Genomic DNA, 23,684 nt, shown 5'->3' on the forward strand with positions numbered 1-23,684 from the left:
CTTAAGGAACACTTAGCTTCCCCCTCCCCTCTCACAGTCTATTCTCTCTGCCAACTCTGGTCTTTCTCCAGTCTGAGCTTTCAGAGCTAGCTGACTGGGTGAAATAGTAAAACATTCCTTTTTTTTTTTTTTTTTTTTTTTTTTAGATTTATGTGAGTACACTGTAGCTGTCTTCAGACACTCCAGAAGAGGGCATCAGATCTCATTACAGATGGTTGTGAGCCACCATGTGGTTGCTGGGATTTGAACTCAGGACCTTCGGAAGAACAATGACTGCTCTTAACTGCTGAGCCATCTCTCCAGCCCCTAGTAAAACATTCCTATCTCCTTGCTTCCCATAATTCACTCCTGCTTTGATCTAATATAGTCACCCCCAGAGAAAGTGAAAGACAGCTTTGGATGACTCTGTTACATTCACAGATTCTGGAGGTTGCTATTTTGGCCAGCGTGGATGAAACCTCTTCATGAATTATGGAGCTAGATAGGCCTGCCTTTTTAGAAGACTGGACTGTGGACTTCAAGTATATTGAACTTGTGTTTGAATAAATGGGCCATAGCTAAGTCTAGGATGTAAGTCTCACTGGTATCAGGTGTTTCTCTTTTCCAGGTATTTCTACTTTTCTCTAGGAAATAAATGCTATTCTAAACCAAGTGGGGCAGGGGTGGGGGTGGGGTGGGGGGGGGGGAGACCCAGTTAGAAGCACTGAAGCAGATGGACATCAAACACCACGAGAGAAGTTTCCAGAGCTTCTCAGTACCCCACTTCTCTCTGCTGGTTGGAACTGAGCTCTTCTGCACACTGGCGAGGTTGAAACCACGATTAACAGAGTTTTCTTGGCCTTGATTTGACTGGGGAGGGAGGTGAGAGTATTTGAGTCATTGCCCACCGGTGGGCTTCTTCCTCCCCTCTTCCCCCCTCTCAGAAATGCAAGCTCTTCCATTTCTTATTTTACCCTGGTAGCTATTTGTCTCTATTTCCCATAGACTGGAAATATAAATTCCAGACATGTACTCAGCTTAACAAAATCCTACCACAATAAAATAGTTTAGCTGTCCTTGGAGTTTGTTATAATGGAATTTTACTTGTATTGCCCTAGCTGAGGAGAAAAATAAACTTGTTAAAAGGAGGAATGTAATATGGCAGCCAGGGAGGAACCAGATGGTGTGCTCTCCCTCTGCCACGTGGAAAATACATCACTTATTTCTAGCACTTTCTTTTGGGTCCTAGAACTGTTTCCCTTTTAGGGGGTAAAATTCCAGACAGAGACATAAGGGGTGGGGCTGGGAAAGGCACTACTCTTGTTGGTTTAAAAACCTTATCCAGGTAACTTAGTAGCTTACTTTGGGAACATTGTTCCTCCTACAGAAGTAAAGAGAGCAGCAGGTTTTGACCTGAAAAACACAGCGATGAGGAGCCGGCTGCTGGGGAGACATCTCAGAGACTCCAGGCGCCCGTGGAGGCTTGGTTGTTTGTATCTTTATTTCAGAGTCTGGGCCCAGAGTCTGGGGGGAGTGGGGTACTACAGCTCCACTTCAGGAAGTAGACAAAACTCAGTAAAGCATGAACATCTTGCAAACTAGGCAGGGGCCTTGACAGACGACTGTAGGAGCTGGTTCTGGTCAAGAAAGAGGGGTGGGAGCTCACTGTCCTCTGACCGCCCTCTGATGCTTAGGGTGAAGAGCCGACTCTAGCAGTAGGAGGAGCCTGGGGAACCGGGAAGAGAGGAAAGTTTTAATGTGAGGAGAAACGAATGAGCAAATCCTTTAGGAGATCAGCCTCATGGCTACGCAGCCCTGTTGTAGGGTGACATTGGGGTGTCATGGAATGAAGGGGTGGTAGGAACCACAGGCTGAGTGGAGGGCTAGGGGTGCCCTTGTGGGGTTTCCAGGCACATAACAGAAGGAAGAAGTCGTTTCCTCCCCCTTTTTCCCTACACCCCACGACAGGGGAGTCAGGGGAGGAGATAGGTCTGAGATACTAGGCACTTGTGTCTCCCCAACATTCCCAGATCTGAGGGCCACTACAGCTGTTGGAAGGACTGACTACTGGTCTAAGGCAAGCTAAGTGTATGACCAAAGGTTTGTAGCGACCTGTTTCCGGCTTCCTTTATGACTTCTAACCCCAAACTATCTTTAAAAAAAATAATGTCACATTATTGCTGTTTTGGGTCATGAGACAAAGAAAGGAGACATTACAGTAGTCAAGAGCTAATGGTGCGGACACCTGAGCAGTGAGGTAACCCGATGTACTTGGTGAGGTCCATTTTCGGTGTCGGGTCCTGGGGCATGCCTCTCCAGCCCAGTGCCCCGCACAGCTTCCCCTTTTGGGTTGGCTCCTTCAGCTCCAGTTTGCACGGGGATAGGACCTTGGCACAGATCCTCGGGTTCCCAGCCTTCAGCTTTTTCTCCTCTATCTCATTCTTGAGTTTTTTGTTCTCCTGTTGCAGATGGACCATGACATTGTGGAGGTGGCTGTGGGAAGGAGGAGAGGGAGGTGAGGACGGCAGGCGGCTGGTCCACCCGCTTGGCTCCTTGCTGGAAAGGACCCAGGTGCTGTGGCAGTGGAGGTGTAATGAGGGCCCTACCTCTTCAGAGCTGGGTTCTTACATATGCCCTGTGTCCCATGGAAGCAGCTTAGACCTGGCAGTGAGGAAGACCCAGGCAGAGGCCCACTCTGCCAACTCCAGGCCTCCCATCTATACTTGGGAATGGGGACAATGAAGCCTGTTTTGGGAGGATTCAGTTTGACAAATGATGGAAATCGGATAGAAGAACCAGAGGACTGCTCTGACTCTCCTCGCTTTGGATGCGCATAGCTTTGTCTGGGAAGCCCTCTCAGCCAAAGCCAACGCCCTAGATCTCTCTACTCCCCTTTTAGAAGAGGAGAGAGCGCAGGGGTTCTGGCTCTGTTGAGAACACGGCCAATTTTTAAATTCCCATTTTACAGATGCATTGGTAGAGACAGAGATACAGTGCAAAGGAAAGATAACTTAGTGTCTTCTCCATGGCTTAAGAGATGACAACTATTATCAACCTATGGATTTCTCCTAACAAGTCTTGAGAGAAGTAGATGACAGAAGACTCTATGGGGACAGGGGAAGACATTTGGCCCCCGGGAGAATTTCTTTCCTCTTCCAAATGAAGAGATCCTGGCTCAGGGCTTGCCTCATTATTATCAGAATGGCTTTCCTTCAGATAAAACCAAGGAATTTCAAGAATGAGTTCACGGTGAAAATGGCTTTTTCTGGAACTTGGTAAAATATTTTCAAAAAGCCTGGAGTTATCTATTACATTCTGATTTTTTTTTTTTGTCAGTCCCAGTGATTGAGCCGAGGGTCTTACTCAAACCATACAAGTGTTCTTCCACCGGACTATGTCCCTAGCACTTTCCCCCCCAATTTTTAATTTTTTGAGACGAGGTCTCACTAAATTGCTCAGTCTTGTCTTGAACTAGATCTGTAGCCTAGGCAGGCCTTGAACTTACGGCGGCCTGTGCCACTGGGTATGGGGGCTTTTGAGATATGAGAACTATTATTTTAGCTAAATCTTTTCATAAACTGTTTTTCCCTCCATTGGAAAGTGTCATGGTCCTTCTTTAGAGCAGTCACGTGACAGGATGGGTCCTCGGCTTCATCTCTGGTCACATGTTTTATCCACTTGCTCTCTGAAAATCTGGCTTCTTCTCCTATAGCACCCCAGTCCTTGTGTCCCCTAGGCAGGGTCTAGCACGGGTCCTTTTCTTCTACCAGCATATGTGTGTCTTGCACATTCCAAACAGCCCACCTCCACCTGGCCTTGGTCTCTTACTCTCCACTCACAGTGGTTCTGTTCTCCCCTTGCATTATCCAATGCAAGGTCAAAGCCTGGGATGGAGCTATCTCCCAGGAGCCACAGATGGGGTCCAGGTGTCAGAGACACTGACATCTTCAGCCTTCACGACAGAGCTTGGGGCAACTGCTGCCACCACGTGCAAACCCTCTCCAGACCTTCCTGGAATGTCAAACATGGTAGTGTCTATGTTCCCAGGGAAAAGCCTAGGAATCCTTCTCCTAGGTCATAACATGGCCTGAACCTTACCACCTCCAAGATTCTACCATTAGATACTCATTTCTTCACCTCTGTTTTCAAACTCCCTCCATGCCCATGCCTCACGCCCAGTGAACAAATCTTTAACCGGGAGGTGAAGCAGGGTCATGGGGAGGGCAGAACCTTAAGTGCAGGGGCCTCAGTGTCCTGAGGGCAAGGTAGAGCAGGGGAACCTTCAGCCTCGACTTCCTGCCTTGAATTGTTCCACCAGAGAGCCAAGGCTTCCTTGGGCCTTCGTTCATGGATTTCTCTCCCAGACACGCTGTCCCTACACATGGCCTGTCTGCCACTCCTCATTCTTTTCTTAATGCCCTCAGCCTCTGAAACTCAACTGGAGGTGAGTGGAGGTGGGAGGTGGGCGGTCTCTCACTGTACTGCCTTTGAGGGAGGGAATCAAGGTCCAGCGTAGTCGAGTGACATGCTAGTGTTGCAAAGGAACTGTTTCAGGTCTCAGGATCTGCCTGGATCTTTGTTTTCTGTGGCGGGGCCGAGGTCCCCATACAGAATGTCAATCAACCAGGGGTGGTCCCAAGAGGCATCTGTCCGGAGTGGGGGGCTTGGGGGGGGGACTTACTCCTTCTCGCCAGTCAACTTGGCAATGTATTTAACCTGTTCTCGCAGCTTGTTCCCCAACTTCTCATTGGCAATCCTGTAACAAAAGACACAGGGGAAGAACGACTCTTCCTGAGGTCTGCCAGAAGCTGACTGACGAGTACCCAGTCTTCCCGGTAGGGTTTCTGCTGGCTCCTTGCCCTGGCCCCACCCCACCCCCCATCAATCACCTCTTCCCTAGAGGGAGAGCCTTGAGCCTTGTCAGTCACTGAGGGACTCACATTCAGCTGATACATTAGTCTTCAAGGGATTGGGACCCTAACTGGGGAAGTGGAAATGTGCACCTCATGGAAACTGGCCCTGCCTCGGAAGCTACTCTGTTGCTATAGTGCAGGGTTTGGCCCTGAATATAGGTGAGGCCCCTCTGTCTGACTCTCAGTTCTTGTGTGTGAGTTCTCCGCCAGGCACGAGTGACTGACTTGTCACGGTGGCTCTCAGGTCTTCCTGACCTTGAGACACACCCTACCTCTGTCTCAATACTTACTTCTGCTCCTTCGCCCATTGTTCCATGTTGGTCATAATCTGGTCATTCTCCCGGTGGTGCCTGCAGGTCTCTTTGGGCGCTGGCTTTGAGGGTGGGGGAGATGGCTTTGCATGCAGGAAGAGAACGAGACTATAAGGGATGAGAACACCGACTGCTACCTCCCTCCCCCAAACCTGGATTCTTCTTTCTGAGAAAAGGGGGAAAAAATCAACTCTCCTGTCCAACCTGAGGCCCGAGTTGCCACATGCGGGACCTGCCTTCCTCACAGCGGTGACATCTCTGAGGAGACATCCTTCATGGCAGACATGTACACTTAGGGTAATGATTCTCAGGCTAATGGCAGTGGAGTGACTTGTTCTCAAACAGTAGTGGTCTGAGCCAACATCACAGCAAATGGAAGACGAGAAGCAGGAAGAGGGGGTGCTTCTTTTTAATTTGAGCAAGGGCCCTGTGGTCACCTTAAGATGTACCAAGACTTCCTGCTATGAGAGTCCCTGTTCTGGTTGCTAGATGTGTGGCTTGTCTAGAAAGCTGTTTAACCACTTGGATGGCAAAATCAGGCAGGATTTGCTCAGAGGGCAGCAAACTGGGAGAGGTGGGAAGGGGGCCGGTGTCGTGAAGGAAACTGGTGTACCTGAGCCTTTTGCTGGGACAAGGCTTTGTCTTGGTTAGAGATGACCCAGAAGTATCCAGACTCTGCTCCCTGCTGAATAATATGTGTGTGTGTGTGTGTGTATGTGTGTGTGTGTGTGTACCTTGTTCCTGGCATTCCCCCAAAACTGCCCAGTCAGGAGGGGTGGAGAGGAAGTGACAGAATCCAAACAGTGCCCACCTCCTTCTCATCTGCAAGGAGGTTCTCTCTCAGGGCAGCCATTTCCTCCTGGAATTCTCGGAGCTGTGTCTCCTTAGCTGCCAGCATCTTAAGGTCACTCTGGTGCTGCCTCTGCCACTGCAACACCTGGTTGCTCATCTCCTCCAGTTTCTTGTCAAAGTTGTGCACCTGCTCAGGAGTGCAAAGTGAGGGGAGTGGGCAGGGGCAGGGGCAGGACCAGGCAAGGAGGAGAGTGCCCTCTCTACCCTGGAAGATTGGCTTGGAGGGGGGAACTGCAGGGGGTGTGCCTTTTATTCCAGTGACCAGCAGAGGGCGCCCCTGCTCTGAGCTTCCTGCCTGCCTGTCATTCGAGCAGCGGAGAAGGTGGAGTGAACCCAGCAGCCAAAGGTTATGGCTGAGTGCTAAATAATTCTGCCTGCAAAAGGTGACCTTGCGGACCTCTAATAGGAAGGGAGCCCGAGCGCCCCCTCCACCCCAGACTCTCACCTCTAGCTCACTCTGCTGTTGGAAGCCCTGCAGTTTTTTTAACTCCATGTTGAGCTTTTTCATCCTTTCTTCGTAAGCCAAGATTTCGTCTTCCAACTGGGCTTTCCTCTCTTGGGTCTGTTGCAGGCTGCGCTGTAGGCTCTTTGTCTCGGAGGTCGCATGAGTGAGCTTTTCGGTGAAAAAACAGAGTGGATTAGAGTGGCCTCCAGGGGCCTTGGGTCTTCTCTGCCGAGCCTTTAGTACAGAAGGTTCCAGGCCCTTTCTGTGCTGATGCCATGGTCAGGTTAGTGGGCGGCTTCCTGCACCTCCCTCCCCAGTCTTTCATCTGTACTCATTCCATTTCCAGTTTTTCTACTCTGATCCATCGATCTGTAGACATGACCACCAGAGATGGGGCATGGATTCCCCTGACAATCCAGACTTTGGGAAAAACCCTGTTCGTGAATCACCAGTAAGTGGGAAGACTGGTTGGCTATTACCATCTCTGCCACCCTACAATGAATACAAGGACACCAATGTGTGAACCTAAGAGGACTTAGGCCCTCATTGGGCAGACAGCCCCGCCCAGGCAAGGATTAAAAAGCACTGAGGAGTGTCAGTCATATGAGAAATTAACTCCTGTCCACTCATAGCTCCCGGGTTTCTTTGAATACTCTTGGCAGAGAGTAGGCGTGGCCTCACCTTCTCCAGGGCCTGTGTCAGGTCATCCTGGCAAATGCCTGACTTCCGCATAAGTTCCTCATAGCTTTCTTTACTGACCATGTTCTGGATGCAGTTCTTCTCTTTCTGAATAGCCGAATCCAGCTGTGTCTGCAGAATCATGATGGAGTCTTTCTGGCGGGCTATCTTTAGGGAATAAGAACATCACTATCAAGGTTGTTCCTGGCATGCACAGATGCATGATGGGAAGAGAGTTAGGCTCTCTATCCTAGCTGTTGACGTTCATGCTCACATCTCTACCTCACTGACAGGAAATGCAGAGCTCTTTCTAAGCTGCCCTGTGTCTCTCCAGCTACATTTCCCCTTATGGTTACCATATCGCCAGTAGAAAAAAAGCACCGGGATCTGCTAAATAGGTGAAATATGTTTCACAGCTGCAAAGATGTCTGTTAAGGCTGGGGAGATAGTGCCGGGGAGATAGCTCAGTCCACACAGTGATTTCAAGGACTTGAGTTGGATTCATAGAACCTGTTTCAAAACGATGGGTCTCAGGGCTGGAGTGATGGCCCCTGAGAGCCCAAGTTCAATTCCTGGTTCTCACATGGTGGCTTACAACCATCTGTGACTCCAGTCCTGGGGAATCTAGTACCTTCTCTGGCCTCGGCAGGCATTGCATGCGTGTGGTACACAGACATACATGTAGGCAAACCATACATAGATGTAAAATTAAAAAAAAAAGATGCTGGGTATGGCAGTCCAGTGCTGGGGAGATTGAGACAAGTAAGTCCTTGGGATTCACAGGCCAAGCAGACAAACCTATTTGGTGATCCCTAGGCCTCTGAGAGACCCTGTCTCAGGAAAAAAAAAAAAAAAGACATGACAGATGAGTAATTACCTGGTCGTCCTCTGGTCTCCACATGCACACACATACATATATGTTCACGAATACCTGTGTGCACCTGCACACACACAGATCTAGAACCCAACACCAGCTCATAGACAGGATAGAGCATTATGCCTACCCGGCCCTTTATGTATTTCAGTCATTTCTGCCTCGTTGTGGGGCCTCAAAGTCCCAACACAAAATAGCCACGCAATAGTCCTATAAGAAACCTTAGGTTTTCTGTCAAATGAAAAGTTACAGGCTGGTGAGATGGCTCAGCGGTTAAGAGCCCGGGCTGCTGTTCCAGAGGTCCTGAGTTCAATTTCCAGCAACCACATGGTGGCTCACAACCATCTATAGGGGGATCTGGCGCCCTCTGCAGGCAGGCAGATGTATATGCAGCAGTACACTCATACATTAAAGTTAAAAAAAAAAGTTACACTGTCGATTTAGAGATTCAAATATTGTACGGTGGTGTACGGGGTCTTACTGAACACAACTTTGGCAGAAGTATATTAAAACAACTCTACGTCTTAAACTTGGCCACGAGTAGACCGGAGTGATTACAGGCAGTTGAGATGCGGAATCACACTATATGGGCTGAGGTCCAGGTTCAATTGCTTATTTCTCAGGCTCCAGGCTCTTTCTTCATAGGCTGGGGACCTTTCAAGTCTTCCACGCAGTGTTCGGGATGGCCACATGAGATGGTGCGTGTAGACAGGCTTTGTAGCGTATCAGCCACCATCTGGATGTGAATCACCATGAGTCATCTCCTATCTCCCTATAGACTAAGTCCAGGACAGAGATCTGCTGTTTCTAAGTCTGGAAGCAGAAGGAAACCTTAAGGATAAGTACTCACCAAGCCAACCTTGATGGCCGGCTCTGTCCCATGGTCCGCCCCTCAGCCTGTCTTCTCTAGTAGGACTCTGATCTCCATATCCTCCTAGCGGGTCTCCTCGCAGATGCGCTTCCCTCTTCCCCAACACATTTCTGCCCATTAATCAGAGTTCTGGGTGTCTCGTCCCTTTTGAGGAAATCCCCTCAATAGCTTTTCGTGGTTCTTAAAAATACAGCTCAAAATTTCTTAACTACACTGGCCTCATTTCTTTAGTTTTTGTTTTTGTTTTTTGGATTTGGTTTTTTCGAGACAGGATTTCTCTGTGTAGCCCTGGCTGTCCTGGAACTCACTCTGTAGATCAGGCTGGCCTCGAACTCAGAAATCCGCCTGCCTCTGCCTCCCAGAGTGGATTGCCTGGGATTACAGGCGTGCGCCACCACCGCCTGGCTCCTCCTCCTCCATTTCTTAGATGAAGCATGTGTTAAAAGAGACACACATGATACACAGAACAGGCGTCTCACTAGAAACACCAAGGGGAGCCACAACCATGATTGCTTCTGCTACAGTACTGAGTTAAGGAGAAAGATGCTATTATCCTGACAGTAAGAAGCAGGCACTTGACAGGATTCAACAGCTATACTGACAAAGCTCTTAGTCACTGAGGAACTGAAGTCGATAAAGGCGGCACCAAGCCCAGCGGGGACATCGAACTGAGGTGGGTGCATGGCATTAAGAACAAAAACCAAGATGCCTGCCGGCACTGCAGTCCATCATCATACTGAAGATAGCGTCCAGTGTGATAAGGCAAGAAGAATAAAACAAAGATAAATATTACAAAGACATATTTAAAGAACTGTGTTGCTTAGAAATGATTTGATTTTCTTACTAAAAGTAACCCACAAGCTAGACGGTGTTGCACATGCTGTTAATCCCAGCATGCAGGAGGTAAAGGTGGGAGCACCATGAGTTTGAGGACAGCCTGGGCTAGTGAGACCCTGCCTCAGAATGAACAAGTTCATGGGCCTAGTGTACAAAAGGCCTGGGGTTTCACCCCAGCACTGTATACACATGCACACAAGCACACACCTTGTGAGAATAAACGGAATGCCGCTTATAACTTATAAGCGAGCTTACTAAGATATTCATAGAATTAATATATATAAATGAACGAGGCTTTATACTATTATTAAAAATTATAAAATATGCCTGGCGGTGGTGGCGCATGCCTGTGATCCCAGCACTCTGGGAGGCAGAGGCAGGCGGATTTCTGAGTTCGAGGCCAGCCTGGTCTACAGAGTGAGTTCCAGGACAGCCAGGGTTATACTGAGAAACCTGTCTCGAAAAAAAAAAAACAAATCCAACCCCCCCCCCCCCCAAAATTATAAAATATGGTGGGGACAGGAGACAAATATATTCAAAAGTTCTTAATACGTATTTCCTTGTTTTCGAATAGCAAAAATTCCAAATAGAATGTAGAATATTGATTAAAGGAAGTACCTACTTAGAAAGCAAACTTAAGCCCATTTCTAACCGCTACTATTGATTCAGTGGATCTATCACATCTATGGGAAATGCTTTTCCAAAAGTTGAACATAAAAAAACGTTGAAAATGGGGCTGGAGAGATGGCTCAGCAGTTAAGAGCACTGACCACTCTTCCAGAGGTTCTGAGTTCAATTCCCAGCACATGGTGGCTCACAACCATCTGTAATGGGATCCAATGCCCTCTTCTGGTGAGTCTGAAGACAGCTACAGTGTATTTATATAAGTAAAATAAATCTTTTTTTTTTTTAAAGGTTCTACCTTGACTCCCAATGATAGTACCCTCTTTTAAAAAAGGGAAAATGTTTACATACCAAAAAAAAGAAACCCCCAAAAAACAAAAACAAAAGAACAAAACCCAAAACAAAACAAAACAAAAAACCAAAAAAATTCCTTTTACTTTTGGAGCAGAGGGACCCCGATATTGGCGCTCTTGCTCCTAGATGTACATGGCTATCTTTGATGTCAGGCTCACACTGAACATTGGCACAGCATTCCTTAGATGGAAGGAGGCTTCTCAGGAAGCCAAATGACTGAGACCTCTAGATTTGCTGCCCCAGAGGACAAGACTCCAGGAATGGCAGTACCCGCGACTGTACACTGCGTAAACTCAGAGTTAGTGAGTATTAATTACAAGTCAGTTCCTCAGTTCTCAGGGCCAAGATATGGCCGGTGGTCACACCACTGCCAGCGCAGACAAGTGACTTTTTTGTTACCACAGTGAGTCACAAAGTGCTGTGGGAAGTGCTTAATTTAAGCTTAGAGTCGTCCTGCGATTTCAGATCTTTTTGTATTATGAAAGATTAAGGGAGGCTTGGGTTTTCATTTGTAGCTCAAGAGACTGGTCTTCTAAGTACCAAGTACTTTTTTTTTTTCTTGTCCAGAAAGGTCTAATATATTCCGCTGGGGAAAGCATCACCGTGCGTGCTGGAGAGAAAGGACATACACTAGAGTCGCATGATCCAGGTTCAAACACCGGTTCATCCCATCACTTACTAATTAGTGGCCCTGGGATTCGGCCTTTTCTTTCCTTTGTAAATGGGGGATCACAGTGATGTATATACTCTGTTAAGACGGAAACAGAGGGAGGGTCCGACATCATAAAGAGAATGAACGAATTCAAGGGCAGCTCCTGGAGATGTCACAGCCCCATGCCTTTCATCTGCGTAACGAACCGGGAGCCAGAATCAAATGACCCTCGCCCGGCACATTTTCTGTGCTTTCCAATTAGGTTTGAGAATGTTCTCTCTCAAGTGGCTCCAAACAACGAATTCAGAGTTCTTTGTCTAGTCTGTAACGTTGGACGATTTGGTGGAAAATTCCAGGTAGTTTGAGGCAGGGGTTCCCCAAGTACGAAAAGAAACCTATTACTTACCAAAGAACCTCCCTCTCCCCCACCCCAGATACCAGGGTCTGTAGCTACCTCTGTCACCCTTTAAAAGACAGGAGATGAGCTGCCAGGGCCTCGGTGCCTGTGGCCAGTGAAGGCAGAGAGAAGAGGGTGGGTGTGATGTCAGGGGTCCCCCTCCCCGGCCGGCTGGGGCTGCTTTGACTCACCTCCATGTTGAGCTCTTGGATGACCTTCTGGGAGTTGTTGTACTTGTTGAGCGAGGTGTCCAGGTGTGAAGAACAGGAGTTCAGTTCTGTCTGGAGGTTCTCCTTCTCCTCTTCCAGTTTCCTCAAATGCTCCTTTGCCTGCCCACCCATGAAACAGTGAAGCCCACCCCCGGAACCGGAAAAGGGTTAATCTGAAACTCCTTCCCTCCCCTGCCCGTTCCCTCCCCTCCCCTGCCCTGTGACTCCTCAGTTCTCCCTCTCCTCCTGACTGGTCCTCTTCTCAGCATCCTCTGCTGAGCAAGCGCTGAGCTCCCTGGCTGGCTGGCTGGCTGCCCCCCTCTTGGACTCCCGCCCCTCCCCCCCAGCCCCACCCGGCATGCATGGTCTGATCTTCAGTCTCTCACCATCTTCTCTTTCTTTTTTGCTTCTTGTCGCAGAGCCTCAATCTCTCCCTCCAGCGCCTTTTCCTGTTCCTTGCTCTTCCGCAGTTGTTCCCGTTTCTCCTCCAAGAGCCCTTTTATCTCCGCAAGTTCCTCTTCTAGCTTCCTTATGGAGTTAGTTAGCTCCCTTTGCTGAAAGGGCGGGGGGGGGGGGGGACCAAAACAAAACAAAAAACAAAAAGACAGTTCCATACTATTATATTTGGGGAAAGAAATCCAGACAGTTCTATACAGACGAGGGGGCCTCAGCCGATGTGGGAGGGACATTTTGCTATAATGCTCTGTGACAACTTAGCTAAACCAATGCATGTAAGGGTCCAGTTGCTATAATGGCGGACTTCCTGCCCATTGAACCGACGCTTCCCATATAAACTTCTTTGAATAAAAAGCAAATCGTAGAAAGCACAGAAAGGATGCATTGGGGGGATCAGAGACTGAGTTGATGGACACAGGCAGCCTTGCGATCATCAGAAAAAGAGCTGTGGAGGCTGGGGGCGGGGTCTAGGTTGGGAGGCGAGCATTTACTGCGGGCAAGCAGAGGGATGAGCCAGCTCTGGTGGTTTGGATGAGAAGGTCCTTCTCAGGCTCCGGTATTTGAATACCCGGGTGTTGGCGCTGTTTTCAGGGGAAGATTCAGAGGTGTGGCCTTGTTGGAGGATATACGTCACTGGGAACGGGCTTTGAGAGTTTAAGGCCCTGTCCTGTTTCTGCTTTGTGCTTGTGGTTCATGTTGAGATCTCCGAGCAGCCTGTTCCAGCCAGCATGCCTACCAACCTCTCCCTCCCTTCCCCTCAACCCCTCACAATGGACTCAGACCCACTGCAACATAAGCCCAAATAAACTTCCTTGGCCCCGTCGTTTTACTACAGCCAAGTGACCAATGTGACAATCTGCATTGTCCTCTGGTTATTTTTAAACATGACCCTTGAAAACACCTACTATTGGCCACGGGGACTGGTTCGTAAGTGGCTGGCATAGCAGTCTAACAGAAATTCCGGAAAGTGATAAAGACTGAACCACTGGGTCTCAGGCAGGACAGGCTGCCCGCCTGCTCGCTCACCTTTTGCTCAGAAACTTTGGTGCCGTGAAGCAGCTCGTCTATTTTCCTTTCATCCTCGTTCAGTGTCTTCTGAAGCAGCGCCTTTTCCTTCTCCGCATTCGAAAGCCTTCTCTGGCCCTCACTGAGTTCTGAGCTCAGTTCCTGTAACTGTTGCCTACAGGAAGGGATCATAGGAAGAGCTTCAGGGCCAGCGGTGGGGGTGGGGGGTGGGGGATGGGGGTGGGGTGGGGGTGGGGGGTGGGGAAGATGGGGGGATGGGGGTGGGGGGATGGGATGGGAGGGATGGGCGGGGTGGGGCGGAGTGGGGGTACCTGTTGCGTTTTCGTTCCTCTTCAGTTTCCGAAGACTCCTTTTGCAGCTTCTGCACTTGGCTCTGCAGATCCTTAATGATGTCTTCCTTCCGCTTGTCCTGGAGAAGGCAGTTCTCGATCTTCCGATGAGCATCCTCTAGGTTGCTTGCAGAGAGGTGTGCTTCCTCCTTACACTGGGTTAGATTCTGATCTGAAGAAGCCAAGGAGGGCTCCGTGTGAGAGGGGGAGCGCATCGAATTATGCTGGCTGGGTCAGGACTCACTGAAGACTAACTCTTTTATTCTGTGACATACTTCCGTTCTCGGCCTGTCCTCACCTCTCCTGATGCCATCAGGAGTTCTGCTAAATTGTCTGTCGTCAACTACCCTTTAGCCATGGATTCCTCTCTGACTAAATTGAAACGGATTGCTAGAAACTGTTCAGCATCTCCTGTGTAGCTCACTCTGTCATTGGGGACAAATCCCAGTCCTCAAGGAGTTTAGTCTGCTTAGTACCAGATGATTACCCATCTATTACATAGAATACAGAAATGTTATTTATTGACTTTTTTTGGGGGGGGGGAACCGAGCACCATACAAAGCATATGTCCTACCACCAAGCTACATGCTGGCCTGAGAACTCTGCTGAGTTAAGCTCACCCTGCCCATGGACGCGGCCTGACAGCCGTGGATGAACTTGTGAGGAGGGAGAGATGATGATCAGACTTAGGAGGGGGAGGAACCCATTCTAAGAAAGGGGGTCACTGGAACAAATGTGCCATGAAGAGCTTGCCGGAGAGGAGAGGGATGATTGGCTGAGCTGGGATGGAGAATGGGAGGGGCGATCAGAAGATTGACAACGGCCTGAGAGAAGTGCTTAGACTGGAAGAAGCAGTAACCAGAGACCCGGAAAGAGCACGGTAGGAAAATCCTAGTGCAAGTTGGGCATGGTGGTGTAATTTGGAGGCAGGGAGAGCTTTAGGGGGACTAACATGGTCGACACAGTGCGTTCTAGTTCTAGATCAGCCAAAGCCATGTGGTATGACTCTGTCTCACATAAATAAAGACAAACAAACAGAAGAGAAGACTTCCAACAGTATCCTTCCATCCCCCTGCTTCCGCTGAGGGGAGAGGCCTGGTTGAACTGTTTTTTTTGTTTTGTTTTTGTTTTTGTTTTGTTTTGGTTGAATGTGCTTTCTCACCCTACTCTTGTTTAAACACCATCCTCCCATTCCTTCCTGGAAGTGTCCTGGTCTGGTATACTGGGAAGAAGGATGGTGTCACTGAAGACGGAATTGTAAGTTTTGTAAAAAGGAGTCAGGAAGATTAAAAAAACAAAAAGCACAGAAGAGATTCTTTTCCAGTATGGAAGAGCTGAGGGGGAGGTGGGGTGTTGAGGAGATGCTGTCTTTCCAAGGCAGGGCTGATCACAGCTGCAAAGTTTCTGAGGAGTGGCCAATGCAGAGAGTTTTATATGCTCTTATATAACTATCAAGATAAGAACATTGTCCTTGCACCAGGTGAAGCGGTGCATGCCTTTAATCCCAGCACTCAGGAGGCAGAGACAGGCAGATCTTTGTTAGTTCGAGGCCAGCCTAGTCTTCAAAGACAGTTCCAGGACAGCCAGGGCTATTACACAGAGAAACTCTGTCTTGAAAAAAAAAAAAAAAGAAATGAAACCAAAATCAAAACCAAAATCACCCCAAAACACTGTCATCATCCCGAAGAAAACTTCCACCCAAGGTGAGAATAGATTGGTGAGTGGAGAAAGCAGTCTCCTCAGAGATGATGAGCACACGCTACAAAACAGAGTGTGTTTGAAAACTGAACGGAGTCGGTAGGATTGAAAAGGAGATGAGATGAGATGTGTGGTGAACAGCTTGGAAAAGACAGAGCCAAAACTTTATGTCAGGAAGCATGTGCAGAGCCCTGTCCTCTCTGGGGCATTCACTCATCTAAGGTGGCTGAGGGAATGATGGGACCAGGAGGCTATAGTGGGGGCTTCAGAGGGGTCCAGGGTTTAGAGGTGAGAGTCCAGGATTTGTAGTGGCTATTGCTGGTTGTCAACTTGACTATATCTGGAATGAACTACAATCTAGAATTGGAAGGCTCAACTATGATCCTAATCTGGAGGCTCAGAGATATAAGTTTCTGACCTGGATCTTGGCATGGAGATCTTGAAGCATAGTGGCTATGAATTCCAGAAGATTAAGACAAGGAGATCTCTGAGTTCAAGATCTTCTGGGATTAAAGGCATGGAGCACACGCCTTTAATCTGGGCCACACCCTCTGCTGGAGACCTACAGCCTTTAATCTGGGCTACACCCTCTGCTGGAGCTCTATGTAAGGACATTGGAAGAAGGAAGGCTTACTCTTCCTTGCCTGCTTGCCTTCTGGGACTGAGCAACTGCTAGATCCTTGGACTTCCATCCACAGCTGCTGCTGACCATTGTTGGGAAGTTGGACTATAGACTGTAAGTCATCGACAAATTCCCTAACTATATAGAGATTGCCCATACGTTCTGTGACTCTAGAGAACCCAAACTAATACAGGATTGCTAAGGGAACTGCTGGGAGTTCCAAGATAAAGCCGTGAGGTCGTGGAGAGGAGAGGGTTGGAAGTGTGGCGGGGCCGTATGAGCCTGGGCCTCACCTGACACCTTCAGCTGCTCCTTGGCCTCCTCAAGAGTCTCCTTCAGCTTCTGGATCTCGGCCCGCAGGGCCTCACCGTCTGTTTTGGATGTGCTCTGCCTCACTTCTTGGAGGTTTGCGTCCAGCTCTTTCGTCGTGCTCTGTAGCTTCTCCAGCTCCATGTCTTTCTCCCTGAGGGTGTTCTGCATCTGTGCCAGATTCTTCTCCAGCTCATGCAGCCTCTCATCCTTGTCTTGGAGCAACTGAGGGTGTCAAAGAAAGGATGCTGGGAGAGGGCCGGGTACCAGCCCCTGGTCCCGTTACAAGTTATACGGAATCTTCGTGCACGCTGCTGGCATGCAGGGCTGGGATGTCCCATGAAGCTTCTAAATGTGCTCCTTGCTACCATTTTGGGTTTCCTCAGGCTATATTTTTACTAAAGCAGCCAGATGGGAACTTTCAGAGTACAAGCCAGAGCTACCTGTGTTCAAAACCCTCTGCTGGCTCTATCCAGCCCTACTTAGAAAAAGGCCCAAGTCTTTAAAGCCACATCCCAGGAGGCTCATGGTTTGGTCCTACTTAGGCTGCCTGTCTGGTTTTGCATCCAGGAGCCCTTACCCGTCACAGCTTCAGTTAGCCTCCTGGACCTGCAAGCTCTCAGTGCTTGTTGGGCCCTCTGTCTGGACTGTTCTTTCTTAAGACCCCTGCCTTCAGCTCTCTCTCAGAATATTAGCCATTACACCATGGGGCCAACCCAGAACAACAGCCACCAAGCACTGGCTCACCAAGCTGGATCTTGGTGGTGTCTACACTTTCATCAATGGTTATCTATCTGGATTAAGATGTCCAGATGAGGTATGTATGTTGTGTCTCCCCAGGAAAAGCCTTGTCACACAGCACGTGGTGTTGTAGGTCTGGATGCGACTACTACCATTTCAACAAACAGGGATGACATTCGTTTCAGGGATTGGTCAGTCTCCACTGCAGCTCTTTCAGGATTGACATGCTAATTTTGTTACTTGCTGGTACCATTTCCCTATGCAACATAGGGTGTGAGTGCAGTGAGGCCGGGGTGGTAGCATGTTTCGTGGTGTGTGTGCCAGGGTGTAGACCTGTGTTTAGCATGTTGTAAGCACCCAAGAGTGATGAAAGAATGTTATCTACAGTCTCCTTGCTTTTTTTAAATATTTTTTTATGATCCACTTTTCTGGATGCTTCTATTTTGGCTGGTGGTGGGTTTCAGCCTTATTTTAACACAAGGGGATTTAATGATGAAAAATCGACTGTGTTATTTTTCATAGCACCGAGGAAAGTACAGGGTCTGGATTGTGCTGACCATCAAGGCTTATACTAATTTCAAAATCTTCCCGTTCTTGGCAACTGGTTCCAGGAACACATTTATAATGATGACGGCAGACCTCATAGGCCACAACAATGACTCCACTAACATTTCATATGCAAATTTGAAATACGACTTATATATGCAAAAGACAATTGTGAATTTTTGTGTGTGAACATGTGATTTGTTTTTTTTTTTATTATTCGATATAATTTATTTACATTTCAAATGATTTCCCCTCTTCTAGCGTGATTTGTTTTTGACACAGGATCATTATGGAGCCTAGGCTGGCCCCGAACTTGTAATCTTCCTGCAATGGCCTCCCAAATGCTGGGATCACAGGCATACACACCACCATGCCCAGCTTCATACCCAGTTCTCATTTGTTACTGGAAATGCCAAAGAAAGTTCTGAGAGGGAAGCCCAGCTGGAGGAGTCCTTGGTCTCTATGGCAGCCACATAAGGCAGGGGAGATTCTGGCCAAGACTGGCTTCATGCTTGGCTGCTTTGGTGGTTCCAGTCAGGACCCACGGAGGGCTAAGCTCACCTTGTCCTTCTTTAGGGACAGCTTCTGTGACTCTGTGTACTGCTGCTGCAGATCTTGCAGCCGGTACTGCAGGAAGACAGTCTCCTTGTCCTTCTTCTCGATGACGGATGACGTCTCTTCCCGCAGCCCGTGCAGGTCTAGCTCCAGCTTCATCATGTCTAGTGTGGGTGAGACAGCGCTGCTTACCCATCAGAGGCAGGGTGCCCTCCCACTCCCTGGCTGTGGCTCACAGTTCTCTTTTACCTTTCATGATCTTTTTCTTCTGCTCTGACACAGCTTCCAGCTCTGTGCGGAGGTCCTTCACAAGGTTCTGGCACTCTTCCACATGCAGGCACTGGCTGTCTTTCTGCTCTTGCAGGTGCTTCAGGATCTAAGTGTGGGAAGGAAGCAGAGCAGGATGGGAGGGCAAAGGAACCAACTCCTCCCTCCCTCCATGCCTTACTTCCCTTCTTCCCTCTATTCTTCCTTCCCTCCCTTCTTCCCTCCATTTTCTCCCTTCCTCCCTCCATCCCTTCCTTCCTTTCCTCCCTCCCTCTTTTCCTCCCTCCCTCCTTTCTTCTCTCCCTCCTTTCCTCCCTCCCTCCCTCCCTTTGTTCCTTCCTTCCATCCATGTTTTCTATTTCTTCAGTGTGTGCATGTGTGTGCAGGCACCTGTTTGTATGTGTGCACACACAAGAGGCTGATGTCCTGTGTCTTTCTCAGTCATTCTCCACCTTGTTTGTTTGTTTTTGAGACAGGGTCTCTCGCTGAATCTCACCCCCTTGGCTAGACTTGTTCCCAGGACCTGTCTCTGCTTCCTCAGCTCTGAGATCAGACATGTAACGTCATATTGAGTTTTTTTGTATGAGTGCTTGGTGCCAACGTCAAGCACCCACACTTGCATAGAAAGCATCTCGTTAACCCCTTTGTTAAGGTTGCTTCCTCTAAGGCAAAATGTCCACAGTACAATCACCTGGGGACAGACAGCAGAGAAGAGAGTGTCCCGAGAGGCCAGTGAGGACACAGGGAAAAGACAACTAGTGGTTGGAGTTCCTCAGGGGTGACGAAAATATTCTAGACTCAGACAATAGTAACTGTTGCCTAATCTTGTGACTATACTAACCATGTGTTTGTTATCGCAATCTGACATTTAAAATAACTCATCTTAAGAGGGAATGGAAGACTTACGATGCTCACACAGAATGCCATCCTGGCAAAAATATCTAATAGAGTTTCCAGCTAGGAACCATCCTAGGTACCAGGGACAGTGGGGCATAGAACACAGACACAGGTCCTTGCCTGGGGAAGCTGGTCTTTAGCAGTGAGAGACAGGGATGATAAAAATGCCCCACAGAGCTGGCCAGAGGTCATCGAGTGCCATGGAAGACACCACAGAGCAAAGTGAATGTGGTGGGGTGCACAGGGTGTGGTGGGAAGGGCGTGCACTGCCTTTGTAAATAGGATGGTGGGTTGACCTCATTGGGAAGGGGATCTCCATACAGGGACTTACTGGGGAAGGGTTGGGGAAGGCATGCTGGGATACCTACAGGAGAGCTTTGACATAGGGACTGACTGGCCACGGACAGGGAACTAGATGGATGCCAGAGAGGAGGCTCCAGGGGTTACCATGGGAACAGTGGGGGAAGAGCAGGAAGAGATGAAGAGCTCTGGTCCATCCCATTGTGCTTGGAGCAGAGTGTCTTCAAATATTTCCTTTCATTCTAAAGAAGGCATTGCCTTCCCAGTGCTGAGGAGGCAGGGTGTGGGGCTGAGGCTAGAAATGGACCACCTGGCATCCAGGGTGATGAGGGAATTGTTAGGTGATTTTTAAGTTCGTAGGGAGAACTGCAGCCTAAAGACAGAGGTGACAGCTGGAGAAGTGCAGGGCAGTCACCCGGTGACCCTGTGTGGGCACTGTGGGGGTTCAAGGACTTACAGCAACCTGTGCCAACTGTGGGAAGGAGAAGTTTCTGGGAGGAGATGATGTACAGACAGGACATCAGCTGGGGGAAGTTTTGGGTAGGAAATACAAAATGGTGGGAGGAAGATTGTTAAGGCTAATCTTTGTGTCAGCTTGATAAGACTTAGAAACCTCTGGGTGTGTCTATACGACTGTTTTCAGAAAGGATCAGTTAAGATGGCGGACCGACCCACCGTGAATGTTGGGCTGGTTTCTGGAGTGAATGCAAAAGAGAAAGCAAGCTAGGCACCAATGTTCATCTTTCTCTTCTCCCTGATGGTGGATAAATGTGACCAGCCACCCAAGCTCCTGCCACCAGGACTCACTGCCACAAGGATCCTCAATGTGTGGGCCAAAATAAACCCTTCTTCCCTTAAGGTGTGCCTTGCCAGGTCACAGTAATGAGAAAAATAATACATAGTGTTTCTCTCTCTCTCTCTCTCTCTCTCTCTCTCTCTCTCTCTCTCTCTCTCTCTCAGAGAAGCAGGCATTATTTCAAAGTGGCTATTGATGAGATGATGTTGTGTAGCTGTTTCCTCTGAGATGGAATAATTTCATCCTGCAGAGAAGCTTCTTAAAACAGAAAATAAGCAACTCAAAATAGTTTCTGAATGTCAGTCCCTGAAACTGACCAGATTCACCAGGCCCTTCCCTGCCAGAGAAAGTAAAAAAGGCAGCTGAGAGTCTGTCTCTCTTAGACAGGACAACCTGCAAAGACCTTGAGGTCAGACCGGCTGCCTGGAAGAAGCAGAGATATCTGCAAGATGTATAGATCAGCTGACTCCCCTGAAAAGGACACTCTCCAACCTGCTGAGCTGCCTGCAGCCTGTGCATTGTGCTTCAGGTCCCCAGCTTTTGTGAGCAGTCAGCCATGCTGGGGTGGGCTTTGGGGACCAGCTATCTTTGAGACATTTCTGCTTCTGGAAGTCACCCCTTACCCATATTCTGGTGAGTAAACCCTAAAAGAATGCATTAGCTCACCAAGATGTACATTAGTGGTGTCAATCTTTTACAGTTTTTGTTGATATTTTTTTTTCTATCTGGACTAAGATGTCCAGATGAGATGCATATATTGTGTTTCCCCAGGAAAAGTCTTGTCATACATGAGGTGGTGTTGCAGGTCCAGATGTGACCATTTCAACAAACAGGGATGACATACGTCATTCCAAAGATGATCCTCAAAGCTCAGTATCCATGCTACAGTCATCTGAACTGGGATTGCAAAGTCTTGAAGAGTCTGCCTGACCACTAGAGGTCCCCTTAGAGAGCTTGTGTGTTGTTTCCTTTCTTAGCCCTGTCTGTTTTTACTGTGTGCTCCATCTCCATTCAAACCTATGCAAGCTTGCATGCATTCTCCTAATTATCATTCAAGCTGGTTTTGTCATAGACCTAATGTTTAGGCATGACTGACTTAAGAACTCACCTCTGGGTCTATATTTTGACTACTGGTTCATCAACACTCCAGATTTCTTTACATGGCTTAACTTCCTGTTTATTATTAGAATCAACCTGCAATGGCTCTTCTACAAATATTTTACATACATGCATGTGAGTTTGTGTGTGGGTAAGTGCTCGTGCATGCCAGCCCCTGTCGGGGTTACACTCATATAGCTGAAGTTACTGGAGGTTATAAGCCATCTGATATCGGTGCTGGGAATTAAACTTGGGTCCTTTGTAACTTGAGAGCTCTTAAGCGCAGAGTCATTTCCTTAGGCCAAGTTTTGATACTGCTTTGATGTTACAGAATAAGAAAGAAAAAGACTGATGGGTTTGTATTGATAACTTTCTCCATATTTTCATCCCTAGACAGATTCTATGAGTTTGTAGAGTCTGAATCTGTCAAGCCAACAGGAATGCTATCCTGCTAGGATGTAACCTTAGAAGTGGATTAGAAGGTGGGCAAGTTCTACAGACTGCCTAACAGTGCCACAGTCTTTGGGGCTGGAGTACATTATCCACAGTATTGTTTTTGGCAGGGCTGGCCAAGATTACACAAATACAGAACACTTACAAACATACTATCTAAGCAAATAACCAACCGACCGACCAACCAACCAAATAAATAAATAAAACAACCAGAGAAACCCAAAAGCAATCTCCCTCAGTCTAATCCCACAGAGAAGCAAAGGAACCCTTACCTTTGTGATGTCTTCACAGTCTTCTGAGGAGGTAGGGGGATGCCTGTGGGTGGCTGTGTAGGAAGCAAACTCAGCTTGTAATTTTATCAAAGCTTCCTCACGCTCCAGAACCTGCAAGAGATTGCAGGCCAGTCAGGGTGCTCGATCAGTAACACACACCCGGGTTGGCAGTGGGCTCCTCCCTGCAGCATAGATTTTTGGTATAACTGTATAATTCACAGTGCCCTTCTAGTGGGCTTGGGATGGAGAGGGGATTAAGCTCTTAGTCTTGTTTAAATCATACAGAGTGGTTTGCCTTGCTTCTGCCAGTGGCCTCCTTTTGGATCCTTTCTGGACTTCCATGCGTTGTGATGTTTGCTTTAGGAAGCAGGCTTAGGGGAGGCTGTGGGAAACTTGTCTAATTTACCAGTGGCCGAGAGTGATCGCTAAGGAACACAAAATTTGTGTTTGCCGTATCTCTTTAGAATATTGAATATGGTGAGCACACATGCTACAAAAAATATGATCAAGAGACAGGGTCACATTTTTGTGATATTTGAGGAGTCTTGGCTAAAGAGATTAGGTGCCCCCCGCCTTCTCACGGCTCTATGGGGACTCTAGCGGGACAGTGTTCCAAAGGGAGGCTTGTACCAAAGAGTTGCTGCAGGCCAGTTTATTCCGAAGCTCCTGGATGAGGTCGTCCTGTTCAGAAACCTTTTGCCAGACTTCAGACAGTCGCTTCAGGGTCTCCTGATGCTCTTGAATCACGCACGGAGAAGTGTAGATGCGAACCTTCGGGTGATCCCCTTTGTTTTCAGGGTCCTGGGACATTTAAAAATAATGAATTGGCTTTGTTTGAAATCTTCAAGTCAATCTCAGAGTCTTACTAGATGTTGATCACACTGTGAACCCAAAGTTTGTGCTATTTACTGTAAAAAACAGAAACAAATAGCTAGTAGAGTCCTGCCTTAGCACACACCTTTAATTCCCTTAGGGCCAATCTTTAATCCCAAACAATGGAGGTATAATTTGTAGAAGGAAGCACCTGTGCTTGAAAGTGACGTTTAATTGAGAGGCAGACAAAATGATGAATCAGAGAAAGATTTAACAGAATAGGATGAGCCTGACTCTCAAGAGAGAGGAAGGAGAAGCTACTTAAGGGGCAGTGCAGAGAGGCAGGGAAAGAAAGAGGCAGTTTTACAAGGACAGTTGTAGGGAGACAGGTGACAGAGTAAGAACGAGCTAAACAGAGGTGAAGACAGAACGAGCCAGAGAACGAGAAGGAGCCAGAAGACTAGAACAGATTTCCAAAGTTAGTATCAGGCCAAGCAGAGCAATTCACGA

General features: G+C 48.1%; 1 protein-coding gene across 1 annotated transcript in view; it reads right to left on the reverse strand.

Annotated features, from left to right (window-relative positions):
- Positions 1-1,502: 1,502 nt before the first annotated feature.
- The window catches only part of Pmfbp1 (polyamine modulated factor 1 binding protein 1), a 47,347-nt gene continuing 25,165 nt past the window's right edge, over positions 1,503-23,684 (reverse strand). Inside the window, exons 5-20 of the mRNA XM_052166696.1 lie at positions 22,992-23,162; positions 22,362-22,472; positions 18,528-18,654; positions 18,285-18,442; positions 16,421-16,661; positions 13,790-13,979; positions 13,479-13,632; positions 12,383-12,550; positions 11,979-12,116; positions 7,182-7,346; positions 6,501-6,668; positions 6,015-6,182; positions 5,183-5,286; positions 4,661-4,735; positions 2,225-2,472; positions 1,503-1,705 (exon numbers count right to left, since the gene is read on the reverse strand). Of these exons, the coding sequence (XP_052022656.1) occupies positions 1,689-1,705; positions 2,225-2,472; positions 4,661-4,735; positions 5,183-5,286; positions 6,015-6,182; positions 6,501-6,668; positions 7,182-7,346; positions 11,979-12,116; positions 12,383-12,550; positions 13,479-13,632; positions 13,790-13,979; positions 16,421-16,661; positions 18,285-18,442; positions 18,528-18,654; positions 22,362-22,472; positions 22,992-23,162 (2,403 nt within the window). The 3' untranslated portion in view covers positions 1,503-1,688. The remainder of the gene's footprint in view (positions 1,706-2,224; positions 2,473-4,660; positions 4,736-5,182; positions 5,287-6,014; positions 6,183-6,500; positions 6,669-7,181; positions 7,347-11,978; positions 12,117-12,382; positions 12,551-13,478; positions 13,633-13,789; positions 13,980-16,420; positions 16,662-18,284; positions 18,443-18,527; positions 18,655-22,361; positions 22,473-22,991; positions 23,163-23,684) is intronic.

The sequence above is a fragment of the Apodemus sylvaticus genome, chromosome 21, assembly GCF_947179515.1.
Source record: "Apodemus sylvaticus chromosome 21, mApoSyl1.1, whole genome shotgun sequence".
NCBI classification, from domain to species: Eukaryota; Metazoa; Chordata; class Mammalia; order Rodentia; family Muridae; genus Apodemus; species Apodemus sylvaticus.